The 15057-nt window shown below is 35.1% G+C and overlaps 1 protein-coding gene across 1 annotated transcript; it reads left to right on the top strand.

Moving 5' to 3' along the window:
* Positions 1-829: 829 nt before the first annotated feature.
* On the top strand, positions 830-13135 carry PAX1 (paired box 1). Its single transcript, XM_073557728.1, has 5 exons — positions 830-833; positions 1120-1752; positions 3178-3317; positions 4004-4223; positions 12988-13135. The coding sequence occupies exons 1-5, from the start codon at positions 830-832 to the stop codon at positions 13056-13058; spliced, it is 1068 nt and encodes a 355-aa protein (XP_073413829.1). The 3' UTR covers positions 13059-13135.
* The last annotated feature ends 1922 nt before the right edge of the window (positions 13136-15057 follow it).

Here is a 15057-nt window from a genome sequence, read left to right as displayed (position 1 = left end):
ATCCAGCTGAATTGTTCGGTCCATGCAATTCTTTTCTTGAGAAGACCATTTTTTTTTTTTTTACTTCTGCAAGTCTTCATTTGCAATTCAGAGACTATATACAATGTAATGATTCCCAGATGATGCAACAATTTTGAAGGCAACAAAAAAAATGTACTTTGTAAACTGTGTGAATATAACATGTTAATGTCTCAGATTAAGGTCAATAAAGGAGAAAAAAGTGGGGGAAAAAAAGAAAAGATCAGTTACTATATTGTTTTAGAAAATACCCTACTCATGTCTGAGCATTTATAAGAAAATGGGCTGGAAGAAGAGGAGGCATGATGGATAGGGCTGCCAGGGAGCTCTGAAAACCCTTTTAAGATGGCAGCTAATGTTGTTTTAGGATGAGTAGATGGAGACATTCCAGCAGAAGACAGGGCTAGGGTTACTCTAGGAGGAAAAAAAAAATCTCTGCCTATTTAAGATGACGGTAACCAATGGGATGTCCTCAGTGGCTCCTGCAGCCTGCCACCATGATTGACGTGGAGGACACGTCAAAGGGAGATCTGAATCGGCTCCACTTGGAGATGATGACTGCAGTCCTTCTGCCCGATGGGATGAAGATCACCTTGAGCTTTTGTTCTCCTGCCTGAGAGAAGTTTCTGTGCAAACACAGCAGAGCTCAGTTCCAGGGGAGGAAGTGGCTGGGAGCAGCAGAACACTCCTCCTCATCCAGCTCATTGGAGAACACTGAGCTCTCTCCCTCCATGTATCTCTGGGTTACATCTGTTTGAGTTTCCTGATTTTTTCCGTGTAGAAGTTGTTTCTCTCATTCTGTTCTTGCGGGATGGGTAAGCTGCGTTTCTTTCTGATGTTGATGGCTAAAAACGCGTCCTTCATCCATTTATTGCGCACAGGAAAGTTGCATTGCCAGAAGCAAGTGCCTGTGTGATTAGATTGTGGATGATTTTCTTCATCATCTATAACGCAAGCATGTAATATGTCTGCTGTATATACACATATGTATGTGACTATTCTGCGTTTATACATTTCGGAAAGTTCGAGATAATTATTCTCTGTGCGCTAGATGTACGTCCATGTATAGTATTAATATTCTTTTCTTTCCTTACGGTGCAGAACAAGCTTATGGAGAAGTGAACCAGCTGGGTGGTGTATTTGTCAACGGGAGACCCCTGCCCAACGCCATCAGGCTGAGGATAGTGGAGTTGGCCCAGCTCGGAATCAGGCCTTGTGATATCAGCAGACAACTACGCGTTTCTCACGGATGTGTTAGTAAAATCCTGGCCAGATACAACGAAACGGGATCGATCCTACCTGGGGCTATTGGAGGGAGCAAGCCCAGAGTCACCACCCCGAACGTGGTGAAGCACATCAGGGAGTACAAACAAGGAGACCCTGGCATCTTTGCTTGGGAGATCAGGGACCGTCTTCTGGCTGACAACGTCTGTGATAAGTACAATGTGCCCTCTGTCAGTTCCATTAGTAGGATTTTAAGGAACAAAATTGGGAACTTGTCTCAACCCAGTCAGTATGAGAGCACAAAGCAGCCGAGCTCACAACCGACATTACCATACAATCACATCTACCAATATCCTTATCCGAACCCCATCTCCCCCGGCTCTGCCAAGATGGGCAGCCACCACCATGGGGTGCACATGCCACCCGGACATGTCAGCATTGCCAGGTCCTGGCCCTCAGCTCACTCCGTCAACAACATCTTAGGCATCCGCACCTTTATGGAACAAACAGGTGAGTTGGTGGAAACTAGTGCTAGAACTGGGTGTCAACAGGTGATCCTTCATGCGTGGGCTTTTCACTCGGAAAATAATAACAGGCCCACAGGAGAGTGGAAAAGAGGGAACAAAAACCCCTCAAATCTCTAAAATTACTATTTCATATTCTACTTGGCACAAAGAGCGAAGGACATATTAATACAGATATCTCTGCAAACTTTTCTGGCTTCTTGGTTAAATAACTGGCTTCAATTCTAATACAGGTATTATGGGATGGCTAAAACCATAAGATTTCTTGGTCAAATATTTACCCATTGATGAGAGACGAGATGCCAACATCAGGCTACAGAGTGACACCAAGTTGTTTTTGCCCCAACTACAAGCAAATAATAGAATGGTTTAACTATAAGTGCTGGCAATCAAACAAGAAGAAACGAAATGAAAGGGATAGAAATAGTTAATTTTTCAGAACTTGGAATGAAATTATTTATATGAGTGTTTATATACTGGTGTCACTATAATTCGTTATGAAATACAATATATCCTTTATAAGTGGTTTGTGAAACCATTTTCATGTAATACTTGGGAAGCAGGAAAGCAGGAAAGCAGGAAAGCAGGAAAGCATGCGACTGTGCTCCCTATGCTCATTGCCCGGAGACAGAAATCACGGGGCAGATATACCGCACAAACGGAGGCGCAGGGGCTAGGTCTGTTCCCGAAGAAAATGGCATTTATTGCTACATCTCGAACTTATTTACGTTAATGACATATATATATATATATTGAAATAATTACGCTAAAATAATAGATTATATATGTATATAAATAATAATTGTTGTGTCTGCATATATATAGTCCAAAAACAGCGAAAAAAAAGGTGGCACACACCATCTGATAAAAATGTCCTTTCAAAAGGTTTGTCTACATATTTACGCCTGCATTAATATATATATATATGTATATATTATACGTTTACATATATAAGCATCCATATAAACTTCTACATGTAACAATATGGATATGTATATATATACTGCTCAAAGAAATTAAGGGAACACAAATAGCCTGTTATTAATGGAATAGTGTTCCCTTTATTTTTTTGAGCAGTGTATATATATATATATATATATATATATATATATATATATATATACTCTATCTGTCTATCTATCTATCTATCTATCTATCTATCTATGTATCTATCATCTACCTATCTATTATCTATCCATCTATCTATCTATCTATCTATCTATCTATCTATCTATCTATCCATCCTCATATATATTGACTGGATGACATAAATAGCACTGTGTCCGAAAAGGTTAACTAATGTCTGAGTACAAATAGTATGTATATTTCATATTTATAGTTTTTTTTAGTATTTAATATTTTTACTCATTATAATATATGGCTTTATAGATCTATGTGTGTGTTGGTTTAGGAGCTATTGCTGGTGCAGAAGGTGCTGTGTATTCCCCCAAAATGGAAGAATGGACAAGCGTTAACAGGACAGGGTTTTCTGCTGCCCAGAACATCAATGGAATAGAAAAGTCTGTAGAACCTGATATCAAATACCCACAGGTAACTACAATGGGTTAGTAGTGATATATATATGCATACGTGTATATATAAGAAAAAAAGAATATATAACTACAAGGTAAGATAAATGATAAAAATATAAATAAAATAAAAAGAATATATATATATATATATACAATATAAAATATAAAGAATATATATAAAGAATATATATATAGTATAAAATATAAAGAATATGTATAATATAAATAATATATATAAAGAATATGTATATATAATATAAAATATAAAGAATATATATAAAGAATATATATATAATCTAAAATATAAAGAATATGTATAATATAAATAATATATAAAGAATATGTATATATAATATAAAATATAAAGAATATATATATATATAATATAAAGAATATATATAAAGAATATATATATAATATAAAATATAAAGAATATATATATATAAAGAATATATATAAAGAATATATATATAATATAAAATATAAAGAATATATATATTCTTTTTATCTTCTATATACACGTATGCAGGCAGTGATATTAGGTGCTATATGGAATGGATGTCCAGTAGTTGAGCTCATTCCTTACCAGCTGCCTCCTGTATGACTCCCTGTCAGCTTTATTATCCCCAGTAGACAGATACGATTTCCAAACCACACCTGAACGTGTTAATTGATTACCTTCCTATATTTCTGTCCACGCTGCAGGCTGCCTCCAGTCTCTCCACGGTGGGTGGCTTCGTCCAAGCCTGCGCTTACCCTTCTACCAACCAGTATGGGGTGTATGGGGGTCCAGGAGCTGGATATGTGACCCCAGGGCACCACTGGCAAGCACAGGGGAGCCCCCTAGCCCATCATGGCCCAGGAGTGACTGTACATGGCGGAGACATCACAGCCCCTATGACTTTCAAGCACCCAGTCAGGGAAGGTAGGTGTCATGACAGCTCTGCTGCGGCTTTACCTTCATCGTGCAGACTGAGGCGACTGGGAAACACCGGAGAGCTCCGGACTGCAGGATGGCGGCGGAGACTTTACTAGGGGTCCTAACCAAAATAAGATTTATGGGTGGAAAGGTTTATCATCAACATCATCATTAGTGAAATCGTATCTCTGTGCTTCTTCAACATTCCCTATATGTACATTCAAAGAGAGATAAAAGGGATATAATGAGAGAAGAGGCAGGAAAGGGAGAAAGAGAAAAGGGGAAAGTGGAGATAGAGAGATGAGAGGAAAAGAAAGAGAGGATTAAATACGGAAAGCGACAAATACCGAGAAATGGAAGGGATATTATGACAGAGGGAAAAGAAAGAAAAGAAAGACACAAAGAGAGAAGGAAAGAAAGAAAGAAAGAAAGAAAGAAAGAAAGAAAGAAAGAAAGAAAGAAAGAAAGAAAGAAAAAGACGAGAGAATAAAGTAAGGTGCTGAAGAATACATTCAGACATATAGTAATTTGCTGTTGTACTGACAAAACTATACACACAGCTTAATACAGATTCCCACAGTCAGGCGAGGACTAAATACAATATTAAAAAAAGCAATAACCATAATGTAGATAAATATTATAAATCGGTATAAACCTGTGTATTTAAGGAAATAGGAAAGAAGAATAAACAATAACGAAATACAAATATAATTAACAAATATCAGTTAAGCTCTTTGCATATTCAGATATATATATATATATATACTAATTAATATGGCTGCAACAAACATATATATATATATATATATATGTATACACACACATATATACATATATGCAAATCATTCCTTAATGATTCTTTTCCATATGATTACATGCATTGCTGTATTTCATATACTTAGAGGCACACGCCTACATAGACTTGTTTGTCCACATCTCAAATGTCTCCATAGGGTATATAACACTTTACAGGTCTATATCCGTAGGGAATACATGGAGCGTGGTTTAATTTGCATGAATACGTCTGTTTGTTATCTATCTATCTATTAATCTATCTATCTATGTATTTATCTATTATCTATCTATCTAGCTATCTATCTATTATCTATCTATCTATCTACCAATCCATCCATCCATCCATCTATTATCTATCTATCTATTTATCTATCCATCTATCTATCTATCTATCGATCGATCTATCTATCTATCTATCTATCTATCTATCCTTCTATTGACTATTGATCTACCTAGCTATCTATTATCTATCTATGTTATCTATCTATCTACCCATCCATCTATTATCTATCTATCTATCTATCTATCTATCTATCTATCTATCTATCTATCTACCTAGCTATCTATTATCTATCTGTCATCTATCTATCTACCCATCCATCTATTATCTATCTATCTATCTATCTATCTATCTATCTATCCTTCTATCGATCTACCTATCTATCTATCTATTATCTATATATCTATTAGCTATCTATCTATCTATCTATCTATCTATCTATCTATCTATTATCCATCTATCTACCCATCCATCTATTATCTATCTATCTATCTATCTATCTATCTATCTATCCATCCACCCTTTCCATCCATCCATCCATATATTATCTATCTCTCCTTCTATCTAGCTACCTATTATCTATATATCTATTATCTATCTATCTATCTATCTATCTATCTATCTATCTATCTATCTATCTATCTATCTATCTGTGTTTCTCTAAGATTGTGACTTGTATAATTGGGGCCTGTGCTTGTCAGGATGAGGCTTTTATACTGCTCATTAGTGGCTTTTTATAGACGATGATGCTAATTTACAAGGAGTTGTCCATAGTAAACAATCTGCTCTATAAAACTCAGTAAAAGAGCCGATTGTCCTACAGAATGTGAGAGACTTTTACGACTTGCAGGCATTTTATAAGAATCAGATGCTGTGATGGAAGCCAGAAGGTCTTGGGTTTGGACAGTGTTATCATTCCTGGAAGGAATAGAAGTTCTAAACCAACAAGTCAAACCCATCCCGATCTATAGGGCTGTGGGCTTTATTAGTAAGGACATTGGGGCATAGATCCTCAGGGCAGGACAAGTGCTGGCTCCAAGGAACAGGTGGATGTAGGAGGCAGAGAGCTAAACACAGGGGCACATGTTGGGGAAACTGTATATAGGGGAACAGCCAATCAGTATCATATTTTGGCTGGGAATTTTTATATTTGTACATTTGATACAGTTTTGTTAAGTACAGTACAACTACCTGACATATTGTAATGCATGTGTTTGTGCTATGTGTAGTGGAGCAGGTTTTTTTTAGGTATACTATAATTTCCATACACAACCATTCATACCTAAATCTTGTGGAAAGTGCCTGATACATAGTCAGCAATGACAAATCACAAACAGTTATTCACTCCAAATTCTATTCCTGTTTAATTCTTTTCACATGTTAGACTTTGATGGGAAAATTTAGGAGTCGTGTAATAGTTGTTGTTGGACTCATGAAAGAAGTGAATATGTGAAAAAATATTTGCTAACAAGTTGCTCAATTTTTCTTGCCTATTTTAGGGCTTTAGGGGCTTATTAACCTCAGTGCTTTTAGACTGTAATATTGTACATGATGAGAGGCTTGCAATATATATATATATATATATAAATATAAATTCTTATACATATATGTGCTATACATATATATGTGTATATAAATGTAAATATAGTATATCAATTCTGCAATCCTGTAATGCCACCTATATATATATATGTCATCTGTGTCCGATCCTTTATCCACTGATTTCTGTATTAAAAATCACAATATAAGGAAAAATATATATTTTTCCCATTTTTATATCCTTTTTTTATTTTTCAACTTTTTTTTTAAATAACATTGACGTCAAAGTAGAATGGGTTGTTCAACTTATGAAAAACTGTATCAATTGCTCAGTCCCATGTAAAAATATTAGCTGCAGTATTCCTATGATATATTATAAAACATATTGGTGATATACAAATATATCCCCCCCAAAAAAAACAATAGGTCCAATCAGAAACCCTGTTGGCACATCGCCCACATTTTACCTTGCTAGCAAAAAAAAAAAATAGTTAATTTATCTTATAATTTGTTTTATTGATGGCTAACTTCTATCAGTTTCATTTTCAATATAATTATCATAATATCACAACTATTCTTTTGCACAGGCTCATCTTATCGTGGCCATTGCTATGCTAATTTATCAGTCCAAAACCTCAATAATATATTAAGAAAAGTTTTCTGTGGGTGAGAAAAAAATCTATTCTAAAAGAGATGAGTTTTATATTCTTGATCAGTGAGAGGGAATAATTGACAGGTGTGTGTCCCAAACAGAATAGAACACAGAATTAAATTGCATTTAATAAAACCGCGATAGGTTTGGTTTACGGTTGTGTCGTTAGTTGTTATCGTATAGGTAAATATTACTTTTATTGATAATCAGGAAAAAGTTTAGTTTCCACCGGCTTTAACACTTCTCATGTATATTTGTGTACATGTGTCTGGTCAGGTGAATGTTTGCATGTTTCTGTGTGCATGCTGGTGTTTATGTGGATATGTCTGTATATATGCCTTTCTATACCGAATGGCACAATGCCAGGGGTAGACACCGGGCATAAATTGTATATGGGCCCTCTGCAGTCCAAGAGTTCATGATAGTTCACTCCTTTATGTGTCAGGGACAGATGCTGTTTGCAGATTTGTGGATGAGAGTTGCCCCCTTGATTGTTTAGGCCCTGTGTGGCTGCACAGACTGCACCAATGGTATGTCCGCCCCTGATACAATGGTAATATAAATCAAGAAGTAATATAAAACATTAATAGATTGTAGAACAATAGCTCCATTTCTGATAATCAAGGATAATCGAACCGCATACACAATAGATTTCTTGGGAAAACTCAGTCCGGTAGGTATACGAAGCCACTCCATTACCATGGCGCCATTTCCTTGTGATTAATGTATACTCTCATCTGAAAAGCCAAACTGTTCATTCTCATGGGACCCAAACTGAGTGTAACAACCCACCAAAAGTTCTGTTGTGATCATTTTTTTTATGATGCATCAAGATCTATTTTTTTTCCTTTAGGGCTCACGCACACGAGTGTATAAATCGCACCAGTGCTGTCCAATTTTTATCGGCCGGCACACTGACCCACGTTATTCAATGAGGCAGGGCAGATGGGCAATTTTTTTCGCTGACAATTTGACTTTGAAGCAGGATGAGACTCACCCATTCAAATCTATGGGTGCGAGAAAAAAAAACGGATGCCACAGTATGGTGTTTGATTTTTAGGCCTCTTTCACACATCCGTTTTTTTCTTGTCAGTTAAAATCCGCCAAAATGGCGGAAAGCGGATCCGCTTGTAACTGATGCAAACGGATGCCACCGGACCGTTTTTTTGACGGATCCGTTGAATGCAGAATTTTAAAGGAACCGCTGTCCAGGAAGGCGGATCCGTTTTTTTTAAAAACTGGTGGATTTTGACTGATGGTCAAAAACGGAAGTGTGAAACAGGCCTTAGGGATGCACTGCAATTCTGTGACAAGGGAAACTGTAAATGGTCCTGTAAATGATTAATAGCTGTAAAAATACAGATTGTAGACGGATGACAAGCGAGAACAAAAAGCTTCCCACTTTTCTGGATGAGAATGGGGTCGAATTTTTACATACTGTCGTATGACCCCAGCATTATTGGCATAGAAGAGTGAAAAAATTAAAAAAAAAAAATAGGGAAAATCCAGCATTGAAAAACTCTGTTCACACTTTATTTCTTCTTTGGCAAAGCATCAATTTATTTAGGTTAAATAGAAATATTTTTCCATTGATTAATAAAAAAGAAGACATGACATACTGACTATAAGCAAATAGGTATAGAATCCAGTATGATAAATCCATCACGTTGTTCATAATTAATGTAAATATGTAACACTTGGCATTAGTTTAGTTGCAGAGCTAAAAAAAAAAAAAACCCGGGGGAAAAAAGCACCAGTGTGAATGCAGCCTTAGCCTGTTTGAATCTATCTCTTAATGTTCACCTTTGAACCTTTTTTACTTTAAGGCTAAGTTTCCACGATAAGTTTTTGCTGTATTTTTATACGTATGTATTGTTGCGGTAACTTACAATTCCTGCAAGGTGGATGGGATTTCTAGAGTTCTCGTGCCCACTGTGCTTTTTGTTTTCACAGTGTAAACTGACCTGCAGTGCATTTTTGAAATCTGCAAAATGTCAATTTCTGCTTCTGTAAATATGCGCTTTATTTGAGGATTTTCCCCATAGACTTGGATAAGATAAGGAAATTTTGCAGGTAAAAAAATGCATATGCGATTGTAATGCTTTTCTGCAGCGTAAACGCAATAAATACGCACGTAATCCGCACACGACCTCATTGATAAAGTTTTCTTTAAATAAACGTAACAGTAAGTAACCAAAACAAAGCAGCTTTACTCAAAACAGGACTTTCTAAAATGAGACAAAAATCGCAGCTGAAAAAACGCCATAATAATAATAAATTTTATTTTTATAGCGCTGACATATTCCGCAGCACTTTACATTTCATTTCACTTTACATAAAAACACATGTAAAAAAATGCACTCAAAAATGCAAAGAAAAAAGTAAAATAACCGAATTTACATAATAGGTACAAAAAATCTCCAAGATTAAAAATGCACCAAATAGTGAGAACTGGGATGGCTTATTTTATTATTACATACAAATACATAAATGATTTCATATCAATAGCAATCTATGATCTAATCAGTTTCATCACTATTCTCTTTTAAGCTATCTCTATCAGACCACTGCTTGCTTTATTGTGTTTTTGCATTTGGTCTACTGTTCTTATACTGGATTTGCCTTTTCTGTGGCATCAGGATCAGTTTTCTTGTATCTAAACTGACCATAACTGATGTGAGAACTGCAAATTAGGCGTTATCTTGCTTTTCTTTACCAGTTTCTACTGCAAAAACATGGAGAAGCACTGAGACATGAAGCATGTTTAGATTTCGCCTTTAAAGGGTCCAACCCCACAACTGGTTCACCAGATGAATGAGAACGATCCCATAGAAAATTAACCTATCTGTTCCCATATTAGTTTCCCTATAATATCACAATGGCAAGATATGATAAATGGAAACAATTCTTAGTTACTGCACATCCGTAACACCTTGGAATACATCAGATATCATTTATATTTTGCATGTGAGAACAAAAATTAAACATTTTTCAACAATGTTCTTGATCTGATTCTCTTCCGTTTTTGATCTTTGTGTCAATTCTTACTATTATTGTGGTTTTCAGTTTTTCTCCTATGCAAAGAATGCAATTTTTTTCATGTTTTCATTACCCATCAACCAGTAAAATACGGACAGCATTTGGATGACACATGGATAACACCAATGCGCTGATAGTTTTTTCATGGGCCTGTTGATTTTATTGGGCCACTTTGATCTATGACTCAAATACAAAATGGACATATCTCTCTGTTTTTTTGGTTTTTTTTTGGCGGACGCTTGGATGTCATAAACATGTGAACAGCCCAATAGACTATAAAGAGCATGTGGTGTATCTATGAAAAACACGAATAGAACATGTACATGAAAAATGTATGGCTGACTTAGACATTAGGATAAAGCTACATGACCATCAATTAGGAGGAAATGATACAATGTCATATGCTACACTCAGGGGCGGACATGTCCTTGGTGCAACAAGTGCAAGTGTTAATGGGGCCCATTTTCACCTCCAAAACAGGTGGAATTGGTTATTATGATAATTTATTGGACTCCAAAGATCCCATCCATTGTTCTTGTACTGGGGCCTTCTTCTGTCTGTGCCCGCCAATGGTTACACTCTCTCTTGTCAGTTGCTCTCTTATTTATTTTAATGGGGTACTGTTTTTTTTTTTCATTCGTGGAGCAGAACCCTTTTCCCCACGTCCTGCTGGGAGCTTCATTTTTCCAGTGTGAAAATATAATCAGGATTAATGAACTTGTATGACAAATTTTGCATTAAAGACTCACCAAAGTGGCCTGCTCTCCTGGGCATTTCTGGGAACGGCCCAGCAAAGTCAAATTACTCTTATCCTGTATGTTTTTGCTGGACTACAGGGTAAACTGTTCTGTCTTTCACTACTGTGTGGTATCATTAATTTTCATAAATGCCACGCACGTAACGTAACATGGCCTAATAATCTAGAATATGCCTCGTTAATACTTGTGCTATGAATCATTCTGGATAATTTAATGCTATTGGTGTGGCTAAATCTAATACTGTTACTAAGTTAATTAGGCCTAAAGGTACAGGGTGGACAGTTAATATTTTAGCAAGCTAATAATTTATGAATACACATGGTACCATCATCTTCTACAGTGCTCTACAATGTTGTGTCCGGGAAGAAATAAAGAATATACGGTATATAATTTAAATGAATTCTGAAGTAGTGAAAAAGAGCACGGGAGACCATCTGCCATGTCTACGACAAAATAATAATAATGAAAAAAAATAAAAAAAATTGACACTTGAGATAACAATGTTGTTTTATTTTATATTATTTGTCCTTATTTGTCTGAAAACTATTTTCTCGATTTTTTTGAGAACTGAGAGAATTTGTTTTTTCTGTATATTAGGTAAGGGGGTGACTTCTTTCAGATTCCACTTTGGAAATGGGTATTAATTTGAAAAAAAAATAATATGGACTTGTATTCTTTGCACTTCCATTATTGTAAAGATTAGTTTGCATTGTGTAATTCACTCAACTTGACGACCACTAATTAAATAATCTGCATTAACTTTGTCTTTATGGGTCCTATGATGGATATGAATTTTTTTCATGGGATCTAAGATAATGCCAAAATAACATTAGTAGTATTCAATTTGTCACACTCAATTTTTTACTGGATGAAAACTGTGCGCTTTACATCTGGGTTCTGATCCCAGAAATCTGAATGGCGTGAAAAAGTGACAAAAATTGTCCAATGTGGACAAATGAGGAGTTGACATGTAAAAAAAAAAAAATTAACTGTTTTGTTGACTCTAATTTTTTAATTAAAATGGTTAAGGCCATGTTCACACGTTCACTATTTGCTCAGTATTTTACATCAGTATTTCTAAGCCAAAACCAGGAGTGGGTGAAAAATGTAGAAGTGGTGACGTGTTTCTATTATACTTTTCCTCTGACTGTTCCACTCCTGATTTTGGCTTACAAATACTGATGTGAAATACTGACCAAATAGTGAACATGTGAATGTGGCTTAAAGCCCCATTGTCTAGCTGTTCTTTTCCATCAATCAATAACTCTTGAGACATTTGTTCCTAATTTAGATCTATTAGTAGAAGTTACCAAATATAATGTCCTTTTACTTAATGCGAAATTAAAAGTCTTAAAGTTGAGTAACTTAAAGGGAAATATATTCTAGTTAGAGGATGTCAAGTGAAACCTTTATTCTGGAAAAAAAAAAAGATAAAAAACCCCCAATTTTTCACATTTATGTTTCTACATATTTTTCAAATTCGGTTTCTATTTTTGTCCTAACAAACTAGTGATTGCAAATTTCTTATTTTATGCAGTTGCAAACGAACGTCTACATTTTACGGGTTCAATTAAAAAAGAAAGCAAAGAAAACAGACTATTATGTATCTTGTTCTAACGATGTTCGACGTAGGTCTACTATAGGTGTCTAATATGGTTTTCCAATGTGTTCAATTAAATGTAGTAAATCTTCTCTTTCCGCTTTCAGTTATGCACAGAAAACCCATCAGTCCCATCATTAAACATCAGCACCAGGATGCCTTGAGCAGTGTACATTGAATTTCAATCCCTGCTTCATCAATTTTACTAACTGAGGCCATAGAAGACCTTGACTTAATTTTGGCTACAGAGACATTGATTTTGTCACATATCCTCGGCCTCAAGCTAAACTTGGTTCCTACAGTGAAGGTTGACTCCGGGACATGTCCATGCAGTCACTGACTAAAACTTTTTCCGAAAGGACTAAGAAAGGCAAGACAAGGTGAGGATCGATTGGGACATTGGATGAGCTGTTTACTTTGGAAAAATGATGCCATTGCTGAAAGCTCTTTCCTTCTCCCTACTATTTGCCGTCCACTCTCTTTTTCCTTACGGGCCCATTGTATTCCCCACTTGTTAACACCGTTTTTGTCTACTGGAGTTTACAATCTGAACTGATAACAGGATGTCGTTTTTTTTTTTTTTTTTTTGGCCGATTCTGATATTTAATTCATATTAAGGGGATATTTGCAAATTTTTCCAAACGGTTGGAAGAGATTGATATGATGTGAAGCAATCTTTGCGAGTGTATTGTATATCCTAGATTGTAAATGTACAGATTAAATAACAGCATTTTATTTTATATTTTTATAACTCTAATTATCAGAAATAAATGGATTAAAACAACAATTTCGGGATAAAATTGTAATTTTTTTCACAATTAATGCAGTTTCGATAAGGATTTTCTTACGTCTAACACGTCTAAATGAATCTTTGGGTTTAGACAAGTGAAAGAAAGACACAATACGTCAGATACTGTACATGCGCCAGTGAAAAATAGCTTAACATTAGCAGCCATGGACTTCAGATCTATGTGCACACTTTATTGTCAGATTAGATTGAAAAAAATCTTATATATAAATTTTATATGTTTTGTCCTGTACAGAAAAAAAATATAAAATATAGAAAATCTCCTATGCATGCCAAATGACTCAAAATAAAATCTGCTTACCTAAGACAAAGGGGCAGGTTGTATGAAAGAAATTTAATTTGCTCAGTAAATAACTCTGAATTTACATTCTTAGTAACATTGGTAATATGTTTTTTTAAATTATTGCTTTAGTAAAAATGAAAAAAAAAGAAAAGGAAAATTAAAATATGAAAATTTTAATAAACGTGTAAATATATTGTCTACCTTTCTTTGTCTTTTTAGTTATTTTCTCTACAAATGAAAACTTTAAAATGTAAAATATAAAAATACTATATACTATATATATAGTGCATATTTTATTCTATATTATACTTTAGCTGACAATTAACCCCCACCTGCTCCACCCAATCCCAGTGTGCACCATATTAAATAATAAGACTTCACAATTTGGGCCTCGGTCTTGTTTATTTTTTTCTTGTACGTGAAAAACCTTTTTTTTCCAGTGTTCTGTTACTAGTTTTGTGCGTGTCTCGTATGAAATTTTTTTTTTTCTTAAAGCTTCCCCCTATCACTTACTCAGAGATAAATGGACAGGATTCGGATGATACATAGAGTATAAATAAAGTGCTCACTGTTTTCTTTTTTTTTACACTCATTGACTTCAATGAGCAACATTGAGCTTCCAATCGTATGAAAGTATGACGTGTGCATGCACCAACTGAAAGAACGCTAAAAAATAACTGAGCGGAAAACATACAACCAAAACGGACTAGTGCATGAGCCATTAGGCCATGTTCCCACATACGGAATTGCAGATTTTTCCGCAGGTGTCTGCACCAAAATATACAATAGAAATCTAATTTGTTTATTGCCTTTTTTTTTGTTGTCTTTTATGCATTTACTCCATAGCTGTTTTTTTTGTGTGGATTTATCACAGCATTTTAATTGTATTTTTTTTAGTGCATAATGACTGCAATTCTGCACTTAAAAAAATAATTGTGATTTTATATGCATTATTTTAGAAATCTAAAGTAAAAAAAAACCAACAGAACGAAAATGCACAAACCTGCAGTATTTTTATGCCCAACAGTGGGCATAAATTCATGAAATGATGTCCCCTTTGCTCAGACTGTTAAATGGAGCAGACAT

The sequence above is a fragment of the Dendrobates tinctorius genome, unplaced genomic scaffold (genome assembly GCF_039654945.1).
Source record: "Dendrobates tinctorius isolate UK_male_01 unplaced genomic scaffold, ASM3965494v1 ptg000250l, whole genome shotgun sequence".
Classification (NCBI taxonomy): domain Eukaryota; kingdom Metazoa; phylum Chordata; class Amphibia; order Anura; family Dendrobatidae; genus Dendrobates; species Dendrobates tinctorius.
Note: the sequence above shows the minus strand (reverse complement) of the source record. Positions and strands in the feature narration are given on the sequence as shown.

What these genes read in the sequence shown, in the direction of transcription:
- PAX1 (XM_073557728.1), top strand. An exon ending in CTGATATCAAATACCCACAG is followed by an intron (nt 3,318 to 4,003) that starts GTAACTACAATG and finishes TCCACGCTGCAG; the next exon opens with GCTGCCTCCAGTCTCTCCAC. An exon ending in CAAGCACCCAGTCAGGGAAG is followed by an intron (nt 4,224 to 12,987) that starts GTAGGTGTCATG and finishes TTCCGCTTTCAG; the next exon opens with TTATGCACAGAAAACCCATC.